This window comes from Lissotriton helveticus, chromosome 1_1, assembly GCF_964261635.1.
Source record: "Lissotriton helveticus chromosome 1_1, aLisHel1.1, whole genome shotgun sequence".
NCBI classification, from domain to species: Eukaryota; Metazoa; Chordata; class Amphibia; order Caudata; family Salamandridae; genus Lissotriton; species Lissotriton helveticus.
The window spans coordinates 773,993,142-774,015,685 of NC_136057.1; the positions used below are offsets into that span (position 1 = coordinate 773,993,142).

General features: G+C 48.6%; 1 protein-coding gene across 6 annotated transcripts in view; it reads left to right on the top strand.

Moving 5' to 3' along the window:
* ASZ1 (ankyrin repeat, SAM and basic leucine zipper domain containing 1) overlaps positions 1 to 22,544 on the top strand; it is a 2,002,188-nt gene that overhangs the window by 1,857,644 nt on the left and 122,000 nt on the right. For all 6 annotated transcript variants that reach the window (XM_078674339.1, XM_078674340.1, XM_078674338.1 and 3 more), the window contains one exon: positions 11,249 to 11,362. In XM_078674339.1, coding sequence (XP_078530465.1) covers positions 11,249 to 11,362 — 114 coding nt within the window. The remainder of the gene's footprint in view (positions 1 to 11,248; positions 11,363 to 22,544) is intronic.

Below are 22,544 nucleotides of genomic sequence, written 5' to 3' on the forward strand. Positions count from 1 at the left end.
CCACCCCTTAGAGGTCGAATAGCACGTGAGTTGCGGCGAGGGAGCTGCCGGTACCCACGACCTGCTTGAAGGGCGAGTACCGAATGGCCTTGCACTGGTGAGTGGGGTGTGGTGGGAGCTGGGGCTGAGGACCGCGGAGGCGGACGTGCGGCCCTGGGACACCGCTGCCTGCGAGCCGGGGGCGGGCGGAGGCGGGAATACTGAGACCTACGCCAGCACTTGGAGGAAGGCAGGCATGGGCGCGACTGGTGGGACCTCGCTCTGACGAACACACGAGCGGTCCCTGGAGATACTGCGACACACAGTGGGGCCTGAGGTGGCGGCAAAGAGGGGCCCGCTCTTTGAGCAGGATTGAGCGTGGAACCAGCGAGTCGCAGGGAACTTGGAGCGCTTCTAAGCGTAGGAAACCCAACTGGGAGCTGGAGTAGTGGCACTGCATTAGACTATCGGGACTTGGGATGGTGCCACCCCAACGGCGAGGAGCTGACGATGCACTGCGGGCCCAAGCATTCCCAGCTGGACAGAAGGGGCGCGGAGCCTATGGCCAGATGCACACTGAATTGAGTAGTATTAATGATCTCCCTCTGCTCTGACCTACGCTGATAGCTCAGTTACCACACGATACAGTCTGGCGGCATTGAACTAGTTAACAACGGCAGCGACACATTGAGTCAACTAGCGGATCGTATATTTGGAGTCCCGTTGCTGGTGTACGACGCTTGCAGCCAAATACCAGGTAGAGGGAGGTCTGACACTTCAGGTCCCTCTGGCACGGTCTAGCAGACTTTAACATGGGCAATCCAAGAGGGAAGAAGGATGGGGCGCAACAACACTCAGATACTGAGTCCCCATCTCAGGCAGAACAAGATACATGAGACCCTCCTCAGGACTCTGGGCTAAAACAGCAACTTGATAAGATTCTGGCGGCCATCGCTGACTCTCGTACTGCCCTGCAACAGAACATTGCGCAGGTGGCGACAGGCCTTGGCCTCCTGCGGGCGGACCACTCTAAGTTGGCGGACAGGGTAAACAAGTGGAAGAGATAGTCCAAGAGGTGGTGCCGACATAGACTGTGTTTGCTGCGACAGTGACAAATGCCCTGGATCGGATTGCAGCACTGGAGAAGCGCGCTGACGATGCTGAAAGTATAAACCGACAGAACAACATTCGCGTGGTGGGACTGCCTGAAAAAGCGGAAGGACTCGACATGGTGCGCTACTTGGAGGACTGGCTGAGAACGGTGGTGGCTCCTGAAGGTTTGTCAACCTTTTACACCCTAGAACGTGCGCACCGAGTCCCTGCGAAACCCCCTCAGCAAGGACACCCCCCTGACCGGTGGTGGCATGCTCCAGAAGGCCCGTACTGATGGACCATTCCACGTGGGAAATAGTAAGGTCACTCTGTTCCCGGACTACACTTTCGAGACTCAGTGGTGCCACGCGTCTTTCCAATCAGCAAAAAAAGAATTGCGAGCAGAGGGGCTCCAATACTCCTGGTGATTTGCTGGTGACTTCACCGAAGGACTCAGGACGAAGAGCACTCTGATGCTGACTCCTCAGGGTCGGATAGTGTGCATTTGCTGCTGGTCACACCAAGAACGGCGGATGGACTAATGGATGAGTAGAATCTGTATTTTATGAGGGAGTGCTGTCTCTCTTGGGTTTGAGGATGGAAATGTGGACTTTTCTTGGATCCCAATATGATGCTACCTAGGGCTGTGGAAGGGTGGGACCCCAGGCCTGGCTTTATAATGATACGTTTGCACACTGGCCGAATGCTCAGGGAACCTGGAACTAAATATGGGGGGGATTGAGATTGCTGTATTCTTAAGGGGTTTCCGGGGTGGTAAATGGGCGCTGCTTTGACTGATTGCTGTTTGATTGCTAGGCTCTATCCAGCCTCCACCGGATAGTTCCCAGTTAGTGCGCCTTAAACACCTTTTGGGGCGATTGTTGGGTTAGTTTGGATGGGTTTCACTGTGTTAGTGCCTGTTCTAGGGAGGGAGGGGATTGTTGCGGGTGGGCTGGTTCTGTTGGGGGAAAGAGTTACTTTGAATGGGAATGGTACTCACCGGCGTGTCTAGAGAGGGACAGGAATTTCGTGTTTCTTTTACAACTGAACTATGGGTCCATTACCTGATGTAAAGTGTGTGACTTAGAATGTGCAGGGATTACATTCTATGCAATGAAGATATAAGGTACACTCATATCTAGTACATACGGGCGCGCAGATAGCATTTCTGCAGGAGACACATTTAACTAAAACAGAAGGGCTAGCACTGCAGTGCAGATGGCGAGGACAGCTCTATTATACTACTTACTCGGCTTTCGCGAGGGGGTGTTGGTTTGGGTCAGGGCCGGGGTCCCCTTCCAGATGATTGACCAACTGATAGACCCTGAAGGACGTTATGTAGCTGTTAAGGGACGCCTTCATGGGCGGGATGTGACCCTCTGCAGTGTTTCGCTCCAAATGTGGAACAGGCGACCTTTGCACACTTATCCGAAACCTTAGCAGTATACGTCACGAAACCGGTGCTGTTGGGAGGGGACTTCAACTCCATTACAGACGTTACCATGAATAGAACCCACCCCCCGCTGCCTGCTGCCCCAATTCATAAATTATTGACGATTAGAACCCAGTGGCAGGATAGCTGGGGATTTATTGCATGATTTGCACGTGAGGCTCGATGCAGTTTTGTGTAGCGCTGGTCTTGCTACTGTGGTAGCTAGTAGCGAATATCTATCGCGTACCATCTCGGATCATAATCCGCTGCTGGTGAGTTTCTGCTGGGCTCTGGAGCGCCCAGCTGTCCCGAACTGGCGATTGCGCCCAGAGCTGCTAGAGGACCTAATCTTCCGCGCTGAGCTGGAAACAGGGATAGAACTATAATTTAGTGAAAATGAAGGCACAGCTACGACGACCTCTTTGGAGTTTGATGCCTTCAAGGTGGTGATCCGTGGGCTCTGCATGACTAAATGGGTAGGAGTGCGAAAGATGTTACTGCAGGAAATAGACACTGCAGAGAGGAACCTTAGGCAGGCCGAGCGGGCCCACTCCACCAACCCTGAGGCGCGGGAAATGGTCCTGAACTTGAAGGAGGCTGTAGCAGTGGTCGTGGAACGCTTGAGGTGCTTTGACCATAGGGCCTCCGTGCGCATGCTGAAAGGGACAAGGTGGGCACTTTATTGGCATGGTTGTCCAGCCCCCTCCCTAAATCCTCTCCTTTTTTGGCGCTGACTTCCTCGTCGGGGCAATTGGAATATACCCAACCTCATATAAATACCCGATTTCATAACTATTACGCTGACTTATATGATAGTCAGTTACAAGCAGGGGAAGCAGACATGCATGATTTTTTGAAAAACTTAGAGCTGCCTACCATGGAGGCGGAGCAGGCGGACTCCCTCAGTCAGGATATCACGCTTGCTGAAATCCGATGCGCTATTAAACAGTTGGCGCGTAACAAAACCCCGGGTATTGATGGACTACCCATCAAGTTTTACTCGGCTTATGTTGATATCCTGCCTCCTAGGTTGCCATTGGTATATGGGGAAGCCAAGCGACTGGGGGTGCTGCCATCCTCGACTAGGGAAGCCATCATCATCCCTCTACTTAAGCCGGAGAAGGCCCCTACGGACCCGGCTGCGTATCGACCTTTATCCATGCTCACTACTGACTATAAAATACTGAGTCATATTCTGGCTACTCGACTCCTCCCACACATGGTACGCCTGGTTCATCCTGATCAAGCTGGCTTCATTCCTACTCGCAATACCACCGGTAGTATACGTCGGCTCATACGTATATTGGACGGGGACCACGGCGAGGAATCTCAGGCGGCGGTCCTTTCGGTGGACATTGCAAAAGCATTTGATAGTCTGGAATGGCCCTACTTGTTCTTTGTTATGAGAGCCTTTGGGCTTGGAGAAGGATATATCCGTTGGACTGAGATATTATACTCGTCGGCGAGCGCTAGGGTGAGGGTGGGAACAATTGTTTCCTCCTCATATCCTGTGGGGAACAGCACTCGGCAGGGTTGCCCGTTTTCCCCACTGTTATTCGCCCTGGCCATAGAACCGCTAGCGGTTTGTGCCAGACTAGGGAGAGCGTTTCGGGGCCTGCAGCTCTGCGGTCAGATATATTTTACCTCATTGTATGCTGACGACCTGTTGATGTTTTTAAAACACACTGGGGAGGCACTGGAGGGAGCGCCGGCTCTCCTTCGCAGGTTCGGGGACATCTCTGGTTTAAGAGTAAACTTTCCAGTGGCTCAGACATGTGATCCACCTGCGATTATGCATGATATCACGTGGGAACCCCATTGTCTCCCTTATTTAGGGACGCATATCTATCCTACCCAGGAAGACTTGCTTGATGGTAATATTGGCAGGGCAATGAGAGGGCTTAAAAGTAGCATTCATTTTTGGGGATTTTGCCATTGTCGGTAGCGGGCCGAGTGGCTCTGTTGAAAATGGTGGCACTCCCCCGGCTACTATATTTTTTCTGAACGTTGCCAATATGGATGCCGGTGGCACTCTTTCGGCAGCTCCGTTCTATGGTGGAAAGTTTCCTCTAGGGGAGCGGGAGGCGAAGGGTGGCACTGGACGCACTGATGCATCCAAGGGCTGAGGAGGGGCTTGCTGTCCCTGACTTAGAGTTATATTACCTGGCTGCACAGTTCCAGGGCCTTACCCAAGCGATAGCACAAGAATTCAGGGGACCGGAACGAGACTTCGAACCGGATATACCAAGGCATGTGCTGTCGTTTGTGCTATTACAACAGAGGTTACATGCGGATGCGTTGTCCATTGAGGAACATACACTAAAGCATTGCTGGAAACGTTACCACAACAGAGTGGGGGTAAAGCGACCTTACCCCCCAGAGATACCACTGGGCATGTGTACTGCCCTCCCGCATGTACGAGACTGGTCGGCCTTTGCAGAATGGGAGACTCTTGGGTTGCAGGTGGTTGGGGACTTATACGGGGATGGTGTCTTAATGCACTATAGTGCGCTCCAGGAGAGCTTTGGTCTCCCACGAGGACACTATTTAATTCTTGCGGCCCTAGTTGCTGCCATTTAAAAATACTGGGGCACGGGCCTGTTGGAGCCGTCGGTGAGCTCGGCGTGCCAATATGTAGTGATGGCGGCAGGCACTTATAAGGCCGTCACCTGCTTATATAGACGGATGCTTGGGGAGGGGATGACGCCACTGCAGAGCCTACGCACCTAATGGGAGGCGGACATGAATAAAGAAATACCTTACACGGTCTGTTCGCAAATACTTAAGAGGGCATGGAAGGGCACTAGAAATGCCAGATTCCAAATAGTCCATTTCTTCATACTGCACAGGGCATACCTTACCCTGGCGAAAATAAATCCATATTTCCATGTAGATACAGCACAGTGCCCCCGCTGTTGGTTGAGGGACGCGGGCCTTTTACATATGCTATGGGACTGTCCACAACTGGGTACGTACTGGGAAGAGATAATTACTTTACTTTGTAGTATAACGGAGCGACAAATTACACCAGACAAGGGAACCTGCTTACTACATTGGTTTCCCCATACTAGTAAGACGAAACTGACGAGTAAATTCCTAGACTTAGGGTTGGTGCTCGCCAAAAGGGAAATTACATCCCACTGGAAAGTAGCAGGAGGGCCCAGTGTCACCAGATGGAGGGCTGCCCTACTTACGTGGGCGGGGAGTGAGAGCATAGTTCGCCTACAACAGGCCCAGCGGTCCCACAATGACAAGGCATTAGAGGCAGCGCGAGCGTGGGATGCCCTAGTTGCAGAGCTGAAGGCAACAGATACAGACTCCGATTCGGAATCGAGCATCCCTGTCAGGGATGGGGACTTGTAAGGCGACTTTCCCTAGCAAGGGCATGGGAGTGCATCGGTGTGTTTTCCTCCCTTCTACAATAAGTTGTACTAATTACTATTGCTATATGTATGGTGCCATGTATAGATCCCATTGTTATAATTTATCGTCATGTTAGATTCTGCTGTCACAGCCGACACGCCAGTGAGAAGGGGTGGGAGGTGGGAGGTCGGGAGGAGGGTAATTTAAGTGGACCTGTTGTTATAGGGCCTTGCTGCTCATGTTTACAGTTTTTGTCTAAGTATCCGGGTGCTAATTTGGAACAATTTGCTGATTAACAGGTTGTTGACAACTGGGTTTATTTATTTGGATTCCTGCTCTGCAGGTAACAGCACATGTAACATGTTTTGCCAAGTGCCTTAGAAATGTCTCGCTCAAATGTAGACATGATTGGTCACTGTGTATGCTGTTTGTGTATAGAAAACAATAAACAGAGTTATGAAAAAAAAAAAAATGGGAGAGGCGGAGATCAGAGGCCTCTAGTCTCCTGCGGAGTCCGGGCACCACATCAGTCTTCTGGAGCTCCAGGCGATTCGTCTGGCACTGAAGGCATTCCTTCCTTCTGTCAAAGGAAGGGTAGTGCAGGTGTTCACAGACATAACCACCGCCATGTGGTACTGCAACAAACAGGGCGGGGTGGGGTCATGGACCCTTTGCCTTTAGACGTGGTTCGAACATCAGGGCATGTCCTCGGTGGTTCAACACCTGGCAGGTTCCCTGAAAGCCAGGGCGTATGAACTCAGCCGCCTGTGCATAATGGATCATGAATGGCGTCTTCACTCGGAGGTGGTGCAATGTCTCTTTCAGCAGTGGGAAGAGCCTTGGTTAGGTCTGTTCGCCACCGAAGAGAAGGCACAATGTCAGCAATTGTGCGCGTTGGAATTTCCAAGGCGGCACTCGCTCGGCTACGCTTTTCGACATGAGTGGATCAAGCGCAACCGGGCCCAAGTCATTCTTGTGGCTCTAGACTGGGAAGAGTCTGAACATGGCCATCGATCCTCCGATCAGACTGCCTCTTCGGGAGGATTTTTTGTTGCAGCAGTAGGGAACCGTCTTCCATCCGAACCTGTCCGTCCTCCACCTCCTTGCCAGGAGATAGAGCGGTGCCAGTTGACAGCTTACGACCTACCTCCCAAAGTCTGTAATGTCATCTTGGCAGCCAGGCGTCCCTCCACTAAAATGGTGTACACCGAACAAATTTGTGGCATGGTGCACAGCAAAGGCTGTGGATCTCCTTTCTGCCCCTCTTTCAGAGGTTCTCCTCTTTATTCTATCTTTGGCCCAACAGGACTCTGATCTGGGCACCCTTGAAGGCTATATTTCTGCCTTTCTCCGCCTTCCTGATCAGCCTTCTTTTTTCATGTCCCCTATTGTAAATAGGTTTCTTAATGGCATTACTCACCTCTTTCCGCCTATTCCTTTTGTAATGCCCCAGTGGGACTTGAATCTGGTCTAAACATGTGTGTGCTCCTTTTGAGCCATTATATAATTGTCCTCTCAGACTCTTGACCATAAAGACCGCTGTTCTGGTTCTATCACCTCTGCTCGCAGAGTGAGTGAGCTTCAGGCTCTATCTTCTAAACCTTCTTTCCTTGCTGTCCATCTGGACAAGGTTGTCCTTCAAACTAGACCTTCTTTTCTGCCCAAAGTGGTTACCTCTTTCCACATGGGACAGACCATCACTTTGCACACCTTCTTCCTGCATCCTTCCGAGGAGGAAGAGTGACTCCACCGTCTGGATCCAAAACGTGCCTTATCATGTTATTTGGAACGCGCAAAACAATTCCGGGTGGACGATCAACTCTCTGTTGGCTATGTGGGTGCCAAGAAACGTCGGGTCGTGCAAAAATGGACCATCTCTCAATGGGTCGTCCTTGGCATTAAGATAGGTTACTCCTTGGTGAAAAATTATCCTCCAGTAGGACTGTGTGCCCATTCCACCAGTACGGCGGCAGCCACAACTGCTTTGGGACGTGGAGTCTCCCTACCAGGCAGCTACGTGAGCATCTCTGCACTACCGAAAGCAGTTAAAGAAATGGTGACCCGCTCTCTTATCCTTTCGCGGCTGGATTATGCTATTTCCCTTTATATTGGCCATCCCTGTTACCAGCTAAAAAAGCTACAGATCATTCAGAATGCGCCCGCCAGAATGCTTTTGGGTATTCCGGGCAGATCCAGTATTAAGCATTTTCGGCGGGATTTGCACTGGCCCCCAGTTGGCCAACGCATTCTGTTCAAAGCACTGACTAGTGCCCATTCTGCTCTCTACAAAACTGGACCTCTATACCTCAGGAAGCACTTCGAGTTATATGTCCCATTGAGACAATTGAGGTCCTGGGGACAATGCCTGGCGGCTGTTGCTCGCCACCGCCTCTCCAGAATGGGAGGTTGCTCCATCTCGAAAAGGCAGCTTTGCCCTGGAACAGCCTGCCTTTTGATCTCGGGACCATCCACGACCTTACGGTGTTCAAAAAGCAGTTAAAAACATGGCTTTTTTAGTTCTCCAGTCGCGTCTTTCACTTCCGCGCTCCCCTGCCTAGGTTTTCGCGCCGGGACACTTCAGAGTAGCCGTGCGCGCTATAAATGCTGGTTAACATAACATACCATTCGCTAAACATTTCTGCCTGGATAGTCCAGTCCGGAGAGACAGATTTTTCGGCTGTTCAGCTCTCCAGGACTTTCTGGTGGGAACTTAGTTTGCAGACCCTCCTCTGGGGTTGGTAGTGCTGAGGTATCTATTGTAAGGTAAGAAGTCTATAACTAATAGTCTCTTTCAGATGAACAAGTTACTTACCTTCGGTAACGATATATTTGTAAGAGACATATATTAGTTATAGATTCTTTACCACCCCACCCATCCTCCCCATTTTGCGAACTGACTTCTAGAGTAAGGGACTCCCTTTCAGTGTGCTTGTATTGTGCACTAGTGGTCAGTGTCTTCCATGGCTTTGTGCTTCTGGTGTGAAATGTTGAGTAAAAGAACTGACGTTGGCATGCAGGGGTGGCGTCTAAGTAGATACCGCAACGTCATCCTGGCGATCACGCCGACGGCAAACGCGGAGTCGACCAACACCACTTACCGACACGCAGGGGTTACTGCTGAGAAAAAGTTATCCTGATCCAGTCTGACGCCTGGGGGTAATTCTAAGGTAATCTGTAAGGTCTCTTACAGAAATATTGTTACCGAAGGTAAGTAACTTGTTCGATAAGTATATATCAACCTTATGCGCAAACCTATATTGTGATCACAAAGCCTGAAATTAGCTAAATCTGGGACTTTGCGACCACAAAATAGCTTTTGGGTATGTATAAAACCCAAATTGTGATTCGTTAACACGTTACTGAATTGCAATTTAGGTTTCCGGCTACATACCAAATCACAACTTTCAAAGGAGCATGTTTACGGCATCCCTTCCAATTTTAGATTACTTAAGGTATGTATCAATGGTTTGTGACCACGATTGCAGTGGCAAACCATTGATAGGTTACCAACACCACAAAGAAGGTGGTATCCCATTTGCAAATGGGAAGGGGTCCTCAACGGTTCCATACCTCTTTGTGAATATTGATAAAAACATTTTTAGGAGTAGGGCATGTTCCATGGAACCACTGCTTTCTCCTAAAAAAAAGTTTGTTAAACTTTTCATTTGTTTTTTACATGCATTAAAAAAAGATTGCTTTATTTAAGAGCAATCTTAGACAAGTTGGTCTGCTGACCTTAAAGGTCACCATCCCTGTGATGACAGCAGAACATAATGGGTCACAGTTTGCGACCTACCTCATGAATATTCATGAGGTAGGTCGAATTGTGACCCGCTACGATTCAGTATTTTGCAAACTGAACTATTAGTACATAGGTCAATTTGCAATATAGCAATGCATTTGGTAAAAGTCAGTGCACAAATTGTGACCACTTTTAACAGCTGCATTCTTTGTATGTAAGTCCCAAAATTAAAACCAAATGGATTAAAAAACATGAGTAATGCCAAACTTAAAAAAAAGGGGAGGCATAATAAGTCATACAGTCTACACCCCAACAAGTTAACTCCAAGACTTCAGCTCTGTACTACGGTCCAGGAGAGACCTACATACCAACATAATCCGCAATTCTCCACCAACAACTAGATGTCTCCACCATGCATACATCTCTCTCTCTAGTCAGACACAATTCGGAGGCATCGCAGGCATGCTGACTTTTAAGTCTCTACACCCACCTTTACTCCATCACTCAGAGCCACGTGCTTGCCTCCTACAACTGTGCAGACCCGTCTCATATAGATGATTTCTGTTATCTAAATCTCTGTTTCTGCTCGAGGTCCGGTTTTCTCTCAAAATTAAAGTGCTGGGAAACTTCTTATCATATTTCGTGTATGATATTAAGTTAGAAAGGCGGGTTATGCTTCCCTTGTATTAAACCAACAAACCTCTTTGTCACTCAGTACGCCATGTTGCAATTTGTTTGTATTTAGATAAGAAAACGTTATGCTTGTCTGATATGTTGTCACTACTGTGACATAGGAAACTGATTATCCTGTAATTTTACAGTAATAGTTAGTCTTAAATTGATATGTAGTGGCAATACTGGCCTAGTCATACACTTAGTTTATTTAGAGGCGTGTCGAGCTTATTATTTTACAAAGTGTTTGTGAATAATTTGTTTGTTCATTTAATAATTGTATTGCTGTTATATCCCTTAAAATTCGGCTGTGCACATCCTCGGCATCTCCAGGAAAACCTGAAAGACCCATTCCTTCGTGGCTTATCCCCACATTTCTCAAAATTAAAAAATCTGTTTGTGGAGACATTTTGTTGTTCACATAAATTTCATAAACGTTTGTTAGGGGCTCAAGCTTCAATCTGCTTGCAGTTAATATTTATTCATGGTATCCTTCTTTTATATGTGGCTTACTTTTCTGCCATCCGTTTTACTCTTCTGTTGAGTGATCTCTGCACCTCATGGTGTCAATTCTTCTCCACTCATTGTGTACGCAGTTTTTTCATTTTCTTCCAATTCTTGGTATATGAGTACCTAACAATGGTTGCTTGTAATAACGAAAAAGAAACACTGTTAATTTTTATAATTTTTCACTAAAACCAGCATGATTGTTTAAAATATCCTGATAATTCCTCTGACTTCGTGTGCAAAATTGCCCGTTAGTATTTAACTGCAATTAGTACTTAGTGGCTCTGTTTGCTGCTGACGGTTCACCAGTAAGTACCAAGGAACCTGTAGAAAAGTTTTATTGCAGCTAGCGTCTTAGTTTGATCCCAGTGTAGAAGTTCTCTAGTTAGTAATGTTTTACAAACCTGTACTGGGTTCTGTTTTTCAGCACGCAAAGTGATTATATTGTCTGTTTCTCATAGATAGTGCTGGAATGGGATGCCACGCAGAACTTCACTTCAGTTTCCGAAGACTTGGTGAGCAGTGTTGAAAATCTGGGAAAGGAAATCTGCAAGCTTAGGGACCTGCTCTGCAAGGTATGTTTCTTGTATATATGTGTAACATACAAGGTGTTATCGCTAGAGAATTCAAAGCTGTTTTGATAGCAGCCTTCTTCAGAATCCATTGAATGCAAAATTTAGACACATGTATATATTTGCGGATTTGGAAGATAGGCTTTCGTTGTCACGAGATGAACCGAGATCTCTCATAGGACGTGTCAGGGAAAGGGTGGGAGAGGTCAAGGCTAGACTTTAGCACCACATCACTCACTTTCAGACTAATAACACAGTGACAAGCTCATGTCAGGACGATCACTTTAAGTAATGATAATCTGCTAAGGAAAGGTTGACAGTGCCAGGATTCAGCCAAAGAAGCGTCACTATCGGGGAACAATCTGTTGCTGAATAAAGCCATTTTTAAATCCAACAATGAATGTATTCGGAAAGTATATCCCTGTTAACTTTTACTCGGGTAATTTTAAAGAACAGTGCTGTGGTTTGTAATAGCGTTCCTAAATTGCTGTGCTTTATTTAAAAAAAAAAATGTAAAGAATTTTTATTGAGCAGAGCATTAGGTTCAAGAAATACATGATATACTAAAAAACATTTACACTAACATTAAAACCAGTTACAAAAAAATCGAAATGACATCCTCACATTACATAGTAAAAAATGGCAAAAGAGCTAAAACTGGAGCAGCTACTTATGTTCTTATTCATTAAACAAGTGCAAACTTATCCTAGAACACAGGAGCAATAAGAAAAATTCCTAATACATCTAAATTGCAAATGCCAATAAAATGCTAGTGCCATCTTATTGCCTAAAGCCAACATAAATACGACATGTTTTCTTTTTTTCTTCCCTTCCCTTCCCCTTTCTCCTCTTCTTCCTTCCTCTTCCTTCCCTCTCTTTCCTTCTACCTTCTCTTTCTCTCTTCCCCCTTTTTCTTTGTGGCTATAGCGGTTTCTCACATCAATGACCAAAGTGCAAAAATGCATTTTATAAAGTATAAAAAATAAAAGGAAATGCTGGTGCTACTAAAGTGCAATAAGAAAAAGTGCCAGTGCAATTTAATAAAAAGCTGCTACAGTAATTTGTTAACCCTGGTGCTATGATCTCTTTAAATTCTTCCAATTCATTAAAAAAACTTCCAATTTTTTTTTCCAAATTTTTTGGTAGGTCCTTCTCTTAGCATACGCTTCCTCAAAATTTCGAGTTCTTTGCATTTTATAGAACCATTTCAGATGAGAAGGTATTTCCCTAGATTTCCAATTCTGCAGAATTACGGAGCGAACCACCGTACACGAAATACATAGGAAGGCATTTTCGGGTTCGGATAGCATCTTTTCATCTCTACTGATACCAAATAAGACTGCTTCGGCCTGGAGCGAAATACTCTTACTGATTGCTTTCCCCATATCCGAAAAAACCTCCTCCCAAAAAAGCCTAAGTCCTGTACATGCAAAAAAAGTATGGTGCCAGCCTCCCTCCCCATCTATTTGGCAACGAAAGCACCTATTTTCTACGCCTGGAAATCTTTTATTTAAAGCGGTCGGAGTTAAATAAGACCGCCATCGCTGTAGGAAGGCCATCCTTTAAAAATTCGCGGCGCGCAGGGATTTACTTCCTAGGAGGAACCTAGACTCCCACTCCTTTGTATTCAGCCTACATCCGGTCTCCGGAGTTATTTTATCCAGATCAGTCTCAATCACGGAAGCCTGTCCCTGCTTATGTAGCAACCTATACCAGTTTCCCACCCCTTTAATATTTGCCCCGTGAAGAGCTACCATAAATTGATGAGGGGTGTCCAAAATACCACTGGTATTTGTTAGCAGATGGACGACACGTAAATATTTGAGAAAAGTCGGCTTCCGATGGCATTCCGCCCTTGCTGTTATTTCTTGCCAGGAGATCGGCCTATTTTGAACTATAAAATGCCTTAACTCGGAGAGTCCACAGCCTTCCCAAATACTTATGTCTCAATTGCAACTGGAGGCCGAGACTCGTACATTCTCTTAATTCTCTTAATTTTAAGTACTGGAGACCAGATGAGCCCATCTTTTTAAAAATGGACTGGAGTCTAAAAAATAATCTTTTAAAGTCTTATAACGTGTCTTTTTTGAAAGTTTGGAAGTCTCTAAAAACACTCGGGTTAGAGATCCAGTTTCTTGTGTCATTTTATCTATAAAAAAGCTGTCACTAATAAAATTGGATCCTATCAAGCCAGACACTAAATCTAAAAATGCAGCCTCTTAGTAAGTTCTCAAATGAGGTAGCACTAAGCCCCTTTGTTCTATGGGTAATTGGACCACATTAAATTTAACCGTCTGAGCTTTCTTACCCCAAATACATTTCCTGAATAAATTATAATTTTCATTACAGTATGCCTGATCTATTTTAATCGGGACATTAGAAAATAAACAAATAAGCAGCAGGAGTATAGACATTTTAATCATTGAAACTCTACCCACAATTGAGCGGGGGAGTAATGTCCATAGTTCTAGCAGCTTCTTAATCTTGCCCTTCATTTTTAAATAGTTCAGCTCAAATAACTGATAATACTGATTAGATACATATATCCCGAGATATCTTAAAGGATCAGTTTTTGTTGCTTGTGCCTTTAGACAAGATAGAAAAGAATTCAAGTCCGCATTAAGGGCTAGAACCTCTGTTTTATTGGCATTTATTTTATATCCTTCTATTTGATCAAACTCCGAAAATTCCATCAGAGCTGTTTCGAGGTTCTGTCGGGAATCAAGTATAGAATAATTTAGCTATACTGGGTAACGGGGGTTGTATAGCAGCAATCTTTCTGATCTTTAAACCAGAGGTTCTATAAAAAAAAAGTAAAACGTAATGGCGAAAGCAGACAGCCCTGCCTGGTTCCAGAGTTTATATTTATGGCTCCTGCACAGTTTGAGTTAATTATAACCTGGGCAGTGTCCCCCTGGTAGATGTAGCGCAACATATTAACTCCCTGTTAATATGTCAGGAAACCCGAACCGGCCCAAGGAAAAACACAAAGTTTTCTAAATTCACGAGATCGATGGCTTTCTCCGCATCAACCATTACAATACTAGCCGGGATGGAATTTGTGTTAAAATAATCCCATGCTTATATTAAAAACTCGGTATTGAGGGCGTGGCTAAGACAGCCGACATGGTGGACGCGGCTTAGTTGAGCTCCATCCCGCCGATAATTTCCTTGACAAGTTATCCTGCCTCACCCGTGCTCGTCCCGCGGCAGTGAGGAGTGGCGAAGGGTGTCCGGCAGGCTCTGGGGGACTTTGAACCGCATCAGCGGTGGGGGCGGCGTGCAGTCGGCCCCGGAGGCGGAGCGGCCTACACCAGTCAGAGACGCCGGGACCTCGATTTTGGAGGCGCCCGGGGAGCGTGACGATCGACGGTGGACGGCCGAGCTGGGCCGTGGTGCGGCCCGCCTCCGGCCGAAGAGTGAATACTGGCGAACCGGAGTCTGTGGAGTGGATCGTCGGCCCCGACGCTGCGCTGGGGGCCTGGACGGCCGCCCGGTGGTCGTGACCGGCGGGGCATAGATCGACAGGCCGATCGAGGGTGACGGCTGGAGGCTCGAGAAACGCCTGGGCCCAGAGAAGTGGCCCACGCGGTGAGTGCGCAGCGGGGACTTGAGGGGCTGGTGCTGGGGGCTCGGCGGTCAGATCGGGCCGCGGCGGACTGGGCCTCTGAGACACACGTGGTCTGCTCCTGAAGTGGCGTGTACCAGGCTGCTTTGTAATTGCTGGGACTCGGCGGTCGGGTCAGGCCGCGGCGTGCCCCCTTGAGCCCTCAACTGTGGTGCGGCGGCTTCTGGCTGCCAGGAACGTGGTGCAACGCACAGTGTGAGACGCAGACCCCCGCTGGACAGTCCCATCGGCCATAAACAGACCGCACTGGGCGACCGAGGGAGTCGCGGGGCCTGGGGACCGCTTGATTCTCTCCGGAGCAATACTTGGTGGAGCTGCAGGTTGGAGCGGGGAGCGTTGTGGGGTCTCGGAGATCCACGAGACAGACGCTGAAGACGGCGGCTTGACCGGGCGGGCCACCGGGGTCGGCCCGAGCTGTGGACTGCCTACTCACCTGAGTCTAGTGTCTCGGGGGGACAATAGCTAGTGGGCCTGCGAAAAGACGACTGGCGGAGGTGGCCCCCTGGGTCGGGGCAGTGTAACCCCGGGGTTCATGAGATAGCCTCTCTACGACACCGACCCCACCAATCGCAGATCATGACCAGAGGCGGGGGCGGCAGCGGAGCCTCGAAGCAAGGTACCCTCGACAAGTTCACCGGCGCGGGGGGGGGGGGGGGGCGGCCGGGGCCTCCGGGGGTCCTCCGTCCCAGGGGCCAGATAATGCAGCGCTCCTGGCGGCAATCACCCAATCTAGAGACACTCTGGACGCCAAAATAGGTGCAGTTGGGGCAGATGTTACTCTATTGCGCCAGGATTTACGTAACGCAGTGGCCCGTATCACAGAGGCTGAAACGCGGATCACCGGAGTGGAGGATGATGTGACAATATTAAAAAAGAAGGAAGCTACCATGGAAGGAATTCAGAAGGGCCTGGCGCTCCGGGCAGAGGATGCCGAAGGGCGGGCTCGGCGCAACAACCTACGGTTTGTTGGATTTCCGGAGGATTGCGAAAAAGGGGATATGGAGGTCTTTCTCACTCGCTGGTTGGAGGGCTGGTTGCCACCGGAGTCCCTTTCTCGCTGTTTTGTCATCGAGCGGGCGCACAGGGCGCTTGCCCCTAAGCCGCCAGTCGGGGAGCGCCCACGATCGGTGATAGCCAAATTGCTTAATTATCACGATCGGGACACTATCCTGAATCAAGCCCGTTTGAAGGAACCCCTCATGTGTGATAATCAACGGATTCTGATATTCCCGGACTATACAAAGCTGGTGCAGCGACAAAGACAATCCTTCACAGACGTTAAGGCTCGCCTGAGAGGCCTTAAAATCCAATATACTGGCTTTTTAATTATTATTTATTTCTTACATGCTGATAGATTGAAATTTCGTGTATGATTTATAATATGTATGTAACTTTATATGCAAGAAATTGTTTGTCAAATCATTTGATACAAGAAACTTTTTCTTTTTAATAAATATGGTTTTTTTATACAATTTATGGTATGGTTTACTTGGTATATGTGTTATTGAGGATATAAGAGGTTTCTGGATAGGTGTCTAGCTTTACAAGTTATATTTATAAAAAATCTTTATTTAAAAACCACAGAAAGGAATCTTCTTTTTGTCTTAAAATCCAATATGCCCTACTCTATCCAGCCCGTCTGCGAGTGATCTATCAGTCCCGCACTTTGTTCTTCAATTCTCCGGAAGAAGTTTTTAACTGGACTGATGAGACAGTTCGAGTCCGGCCGCACACCCCGCCGGCTCGGGATTCCGACTCGTCCTCCTCGACGGCGCCGCGGCAGTCTCACAGACGCTCTCGTAGCAGGAGCAGTTGGAGGTCCCGCTCCACTAAAAGATCCCCCGCCAAGAAAGATGCTGCAGAGGAGACCGCTCCTCCAGATACTGAGACAGTGGATCCGTGAAAGGTGATGGGACTTTAAGCAGTGCTGCGAGGTGAGATCGGCGGGTGGACTCAGGCTACCCAGCCGGGGGTGGCGGGCGTGCTCTGGAAACACCGATATCCTTGGATATGGACATTAACTATCAGTTATGGGATGTGGGGCGGGGGAGCATGGGGGGGTGGACTGCAGGGCGGACATTTGCCTCAGGGTAGCAGCAGTCCGGTTTTCCACGGGTATTGATTGCCCCCTTACGGGGCTAGTTGGGGGTTGAGGGCGTGGTTTATGGTGATCCATTTGAGTGGGTGGCTGCCGACCTCCCGTTGGAGGTTGGGGTACTCCTACACCGCGACAGATACTTCAATGTTGCTGAGGTATAGGGGGGGGGGGCTGGTGCTTGGGGAGTTGAGTTGGGGTCTGGTTCCGGGTTTGGGGGTGGGGGGGACGCATGAGTTTGGGGAAATTAGGGGCAGCTCTTTACAACACGATGGTCCACCAGGTTCGATTGACGAGGTATAGGCAACTACACTCCCATGCGCCCAGGCGATTGCAGACTTACCCAATTGATGGCGGCTAGAGGTCCTACTCCGGAGCTCCCCAGGGCGGTGCTACGAATAGTGAGCTGGAATGTAAGGGGCATGCTAGATAAAATCAAGAGGGGCGCTGTGCTGCGACAGGGGAAAAGGGAGAAGGCAGATGTTTTACTATTGCAAGAAACCCATCTCCTAGGTACCAAGACCCTTAGCCTGCAACGCTATGGTTATCAACAGGTGTTCCACGCTGGTTTTGTCAGAGGGTCCCGGGGAGTGGCAGTAATGATTCACCGTAGGGTGTCATATATTCACTCTACACAGTGGATTGATGCCCAGGGTAGATATGTGTTTGTCAGGGGAACGATTGGTGGTGAGCCAGTAGTCTTTGGCAGCGTATATGCCCCCCCCTCCGCTGCAATGGTCTCTTGTGGAGAAATTGTTCACTGTCTGGACTGAGATCCCGGATGCGCTGGCTGTGATCGGAGGTGACTGGAATGATGTTATGGATGGCACTATGGATCGCTATAGGCCGGGTGGTGGGCAGCCGATAGCTACCCCTACAAAGTTGAATGATATGGTGAGGGGCTTGGGTTGGACGGATGCATGGCGCTATCAACATACACATAGTTGGGAATTCACTTATGTTTCAACGGTCCATAACTCCTTCTCAAGGTTGGATTACCTGTTTGTTCCTTGCACCAAGATAGGGAGAGTGGATTCAACTGCTATATTGCCGCGTGGGCTCTCTGACCATTCCCCCATTGCGATCGATATCCTTCTAGATAGGCGACGGCAACCGTTTAGATGGCGCCTCTCCACCTGGCATCTTCAGCAGGACGATTATCAGTCTCATATGCGAGAGGCCATAGCCCACTATTGGACTGATAATGAGGGGTCAGGGGTAGATGATGTGACTCTCTGGGAAGCATTGAAGCCCACACTCCGAGGAGTGGATATGGCCTGGTGCGCGAGGGCCCGTAGGACGCGAAGAGAGGAACTGGAGAAGGCTGCGGACCGTGTCCGCACCCTCGAGAGCCAATGCACAGAAACGGGGGTGGAGGAGGATATCAGACGACTGCTGCAGGCGCAACGAGACACTGCATCCTTACAACTTGAGGAGTCACGCCAGGTGTGGCTCGCAACGCAGAGCAGAATCTACCAGTGGAGGGATAAGTCCGGCACGATGTTGTATAGACTCTGCCAGGGCATGTTCCAGGCGCCGACGCTGCCGGCGCTACGGGATGAGGCCGGAGGCTCTCTTTCGGATCCAAGGGTAATTGCTGACAGCTTTGCGCGCTATTATGCGGCGCAGTACTCCCCTAGGGAATCCCTCCCAGCAGAAGCCATCGATAAATTTCTGGCGGATCTCCCACCGCGGGGGATCTCTGACGAGGAGCGCAGTAGTCTTGAGCTTCCACTGTCCGCAGAAGAGCTGGGGAAGGCCCTTGGTGAATTGAACGCTGGGAAGGCCCCAGGGCCTTACGGGTTTCTGTGCGAGTTTTTCCGGAAATATCATCTCCAGCTAGGGACACACTATAAGAAGGCGTTAGATGCTGCTAGAGAATCCGGCCACCTGCCGAGAGATTGTAGCCACGCTGAGATAGTGGTCTTTTGCAAACCAGGGAGGCCTCCAGATCGCCATGACTCCTATCGCCCTATCTCACTTCTAAATATCGAGGCGAAGATACTGGCCAAGGCCCTCGCTAACCGCCTCCTCCCACTAATTACCGCCCTGGTCCACCCGGACCAGGCCTACTTTATGCCGCACAGAGCTACCAGGCATAATATTAGGCGGGCCCAGGTGGCTTTGGAAATGATGCGAGCTGCCGCAACTCAGGCGGCGCTTTTGTTGGCTGATATAGATAAAGCCTTTGACTCGCTGAGCTGGGTTTACCTACACGCGCTCCTGCCTCGTTTGAATCTTGGACCCCATTTTCTCTCATATATACGGTTGCTATATACAGACTTGACGGCGTCGATGCGGATAGCGGGCGCGGTCTCGGACACCTTCCCTATTGGACGGGGCACCCGCCAGGGGTGCCCTCTCTTGCCGTATTTGTTCGCCCTCGCCATGGAACCTCTTGCAGTGTGGGTACGCATAGACGCGCAGATGAAGGGGTTTGAATGGAAATCTGGGCCGTCCGACAGGATCGCTCTCTATGCGGACGATGTGCTGTTCTTTCTAACAGACCTAAATAGGTCGGGCCCGGGAGTCCTTGAAATTATGAGGGTGTTTGGAGAGGTCTCGGGACTTCATCTTAATGTGAAGAAATCCACTTTATGGACCCTGGGAAATGGCGTAGCACTGGGCGACTGGGCGTCGACTCTACAGGAAGCAGTGGGGGGCTTTAAATACCTCGGAGTATTTTTAACGGACATACCAGGAGTCTCGTGGGAACGCAACATCGTTCCGGTATGGGACAGGGTTCGGTCCGATATGAAAACATGGTCCCGCATGCCCCTGAATTTGTATGGCCGTTCTGCCATTTTTAAGATGGTGGCCCTCCCTCGTCTGCTCTATCAGCTGCAGAACCACCCCTACCCTGTCTTGCCGCAGTGGTTTCGACAGGTCAATTCGGCACTGGGTCGCTTCCTCTGGGCTGGGGGTGAGGTCGGTGTGGTACTTCGCACCTGCTTCCTTTCCACCTGCTTCCTTTCCACATTTTGAGGTGGCCTGGCGTCGTCGGATATCTTATCTTACTACCAAGCTTCCCACTTGTTGGTGTTAAACAAGTGGTGGTATGGAGTCCTGAGTAATCCGGCCTATGCCCTTAAGAGGTATTTGATGGAACCCGACACTTTACATACGTTGCTATACTCGGCGGGAAAGAGGAGGAGACTCCCGGTGGTTACACAGGTGGTCTTCCAAATATGGCGTCGAGCGCTTGGCCGCACGGGATGGTGAAATAAGCTGAAGGAGGAGACCCCACCGTGGCACAATGGCCGTTTACCGGCTCTTGCGGCCTTGCAGGGGTTTCGCGGCTGGGATGCGATAGGGATCTCGGCGTGGGCCATGTCATGAAGGGAACGACCCTTAAATCATTCCAGGAACTGAGGGACGAATACGATATGCCTAACACTCAATTTTATAAATATTTGCAGTTTCGACACGCCATTTCCCCTGCCCTGGAGGGACTGGACTCCCTGCCGGAGTTCAGCCCTCTGGAAGCTAAGTTGTTTATGAGGGAACTAGTAGAAAAGAAAATATCCCGCATCTATCAGTCACTAGTTATTCACTGCTCCCCCTCTCTGGATAACTTACGGTCCACCTGGGAGAGAGATGTAGGAGATTTGGATGAGGAGGGTTGGAGGGAGGCTCTCGTGGCCCCGAGGGAGGCGGCCATCGCTGTACGACTGCGTTTTATCCAATTTAAATACCTGCACAGGGCTTATTACACGAGAGAGAGACTGTGTAGGGCTGGTTTGATTGCCTCCCCTGACTGCCTGAGATGTGGCCGAGAGGTGGGCTCTTTCATACACACGGTATGGTCCGCCGGGGCATTGGAAAGATACTGGAAGCGTGTTTGGGATTGTCTGGATGAGGTGCTGGGTTGGAAGCTCCCCCGTACACCGCAGCTGGTCCTGTTATATGTTTTGTAGCAGGTGGGTGGCAACATCTACAAACGACACTTACTACTCCTGGGCCTTACGGTGGCTAAGAGGGACGTGGCCCGTGCCTGGAAAAACCCTAGAGCTCCCCCATTAGAGGTCTGGAAACAGGGAATGGATTACTATATGGGACTGGAAGGTCCGGTGTTTGAGGCCCAGGGCTGCCCCAGAAAGCACTACAAAATTTGGAAGAGGTGGGCGGACTACAGGGGGCTGTGGCTAGAGCCGCCGATGCAACAATATATAACTGGTGAACAATTGCTTTGAGAACCAGGGCGTGGGTAGGAGTGTATTACTATTTTTATACGGCCTAAATTACCTGACATGGATGGACATTGTGAACGGGGCAAGGGGGGGACCCGGGTGGGGGGTAGTTCTTAAGGGGTGGGGGGAATAAGGATTGTTCAATAATAATGATTGATATTGATTACTATATTGATTGCTTTTCTCTGTATCTAGATTTTATGCTCACAGCTCCTCCGGTGTTCGGAGTACTGTGGATTTCTTGCAATCTTACTCAACACAACAATAAAATTTTGTTCTGAAAAAAAAACGGGTATTGGCTGCCATTGATCTCCCGGCTATTTAGGAACTTTAGCTAGGTATATGTTTAAGATACTATTCATATTGCAGTGAAAAAGACAAAAAACAATTAAGGTATCACCCTATCGAGTGACACTAGATGTACACAAAATTAGATATCAAAATATAATTTTTGTTTATAATTATTTTCATTGTTATATATAAATGCATTGAGACATTTTTACACATTTGTAAATCAGAAAATACATGATAAACGAAAAAAGATGATGGAGGCAGTGCGGCAGGTGTCAAACCAAACTACGCGCGTTTCGGCAAACGTGCCTTCATCAGGTAGCCGTCTATTGCACATATGAGAAATACAGGCTTGCATACAGCAAGAATTCCATGTTCAAATGATGAGGGTTAATTTATTGTAGGCGTATATGGCAGGATAGGCGATTTTCACGGATTTATGCCAAGATTATTTCTCTTAAAGTTGCAGAAGTAGCGCTCTAGATAGGTAATGATTCTTTAGTGAACATATTCCGATAACGGGTTGATAACTTTCCTATTTACCACACGGTAATGGAAAGATTAAGCCAGCGAAGATACACGCAGCTGCAAGGTCGGGGAGGATGATAGGCTCTCTCCTTATAGAAAAATACGCTAGCGGGCTGCAACCATATATGCAAACGATAGAGACTGAGCGCTCTCTTCGGCGGCGTTTTTAAAGCCGGTTTGATCTCTATGAATTATTTCTTGGGCGGCAAGTAAAAATTGTTCTGCCCATATCTTCATCAAGATTTTATACTCCGAATTCAGCAGACTAATGGGCCGATGTGAATTTACATCTTCAGGGTTTTTATCTTTTTTAATGGAAGAAACAATTATTGCTTCTTTAAAAACATCTAGGACTTCGCCACCCTTTTTAACAAAGTTAAATACGTTTTTCAGCGGGGTAGCAAGTTCTATTAAAAATATTTTATAAAACTCGATAGGAAGGCCGTCCTGCCC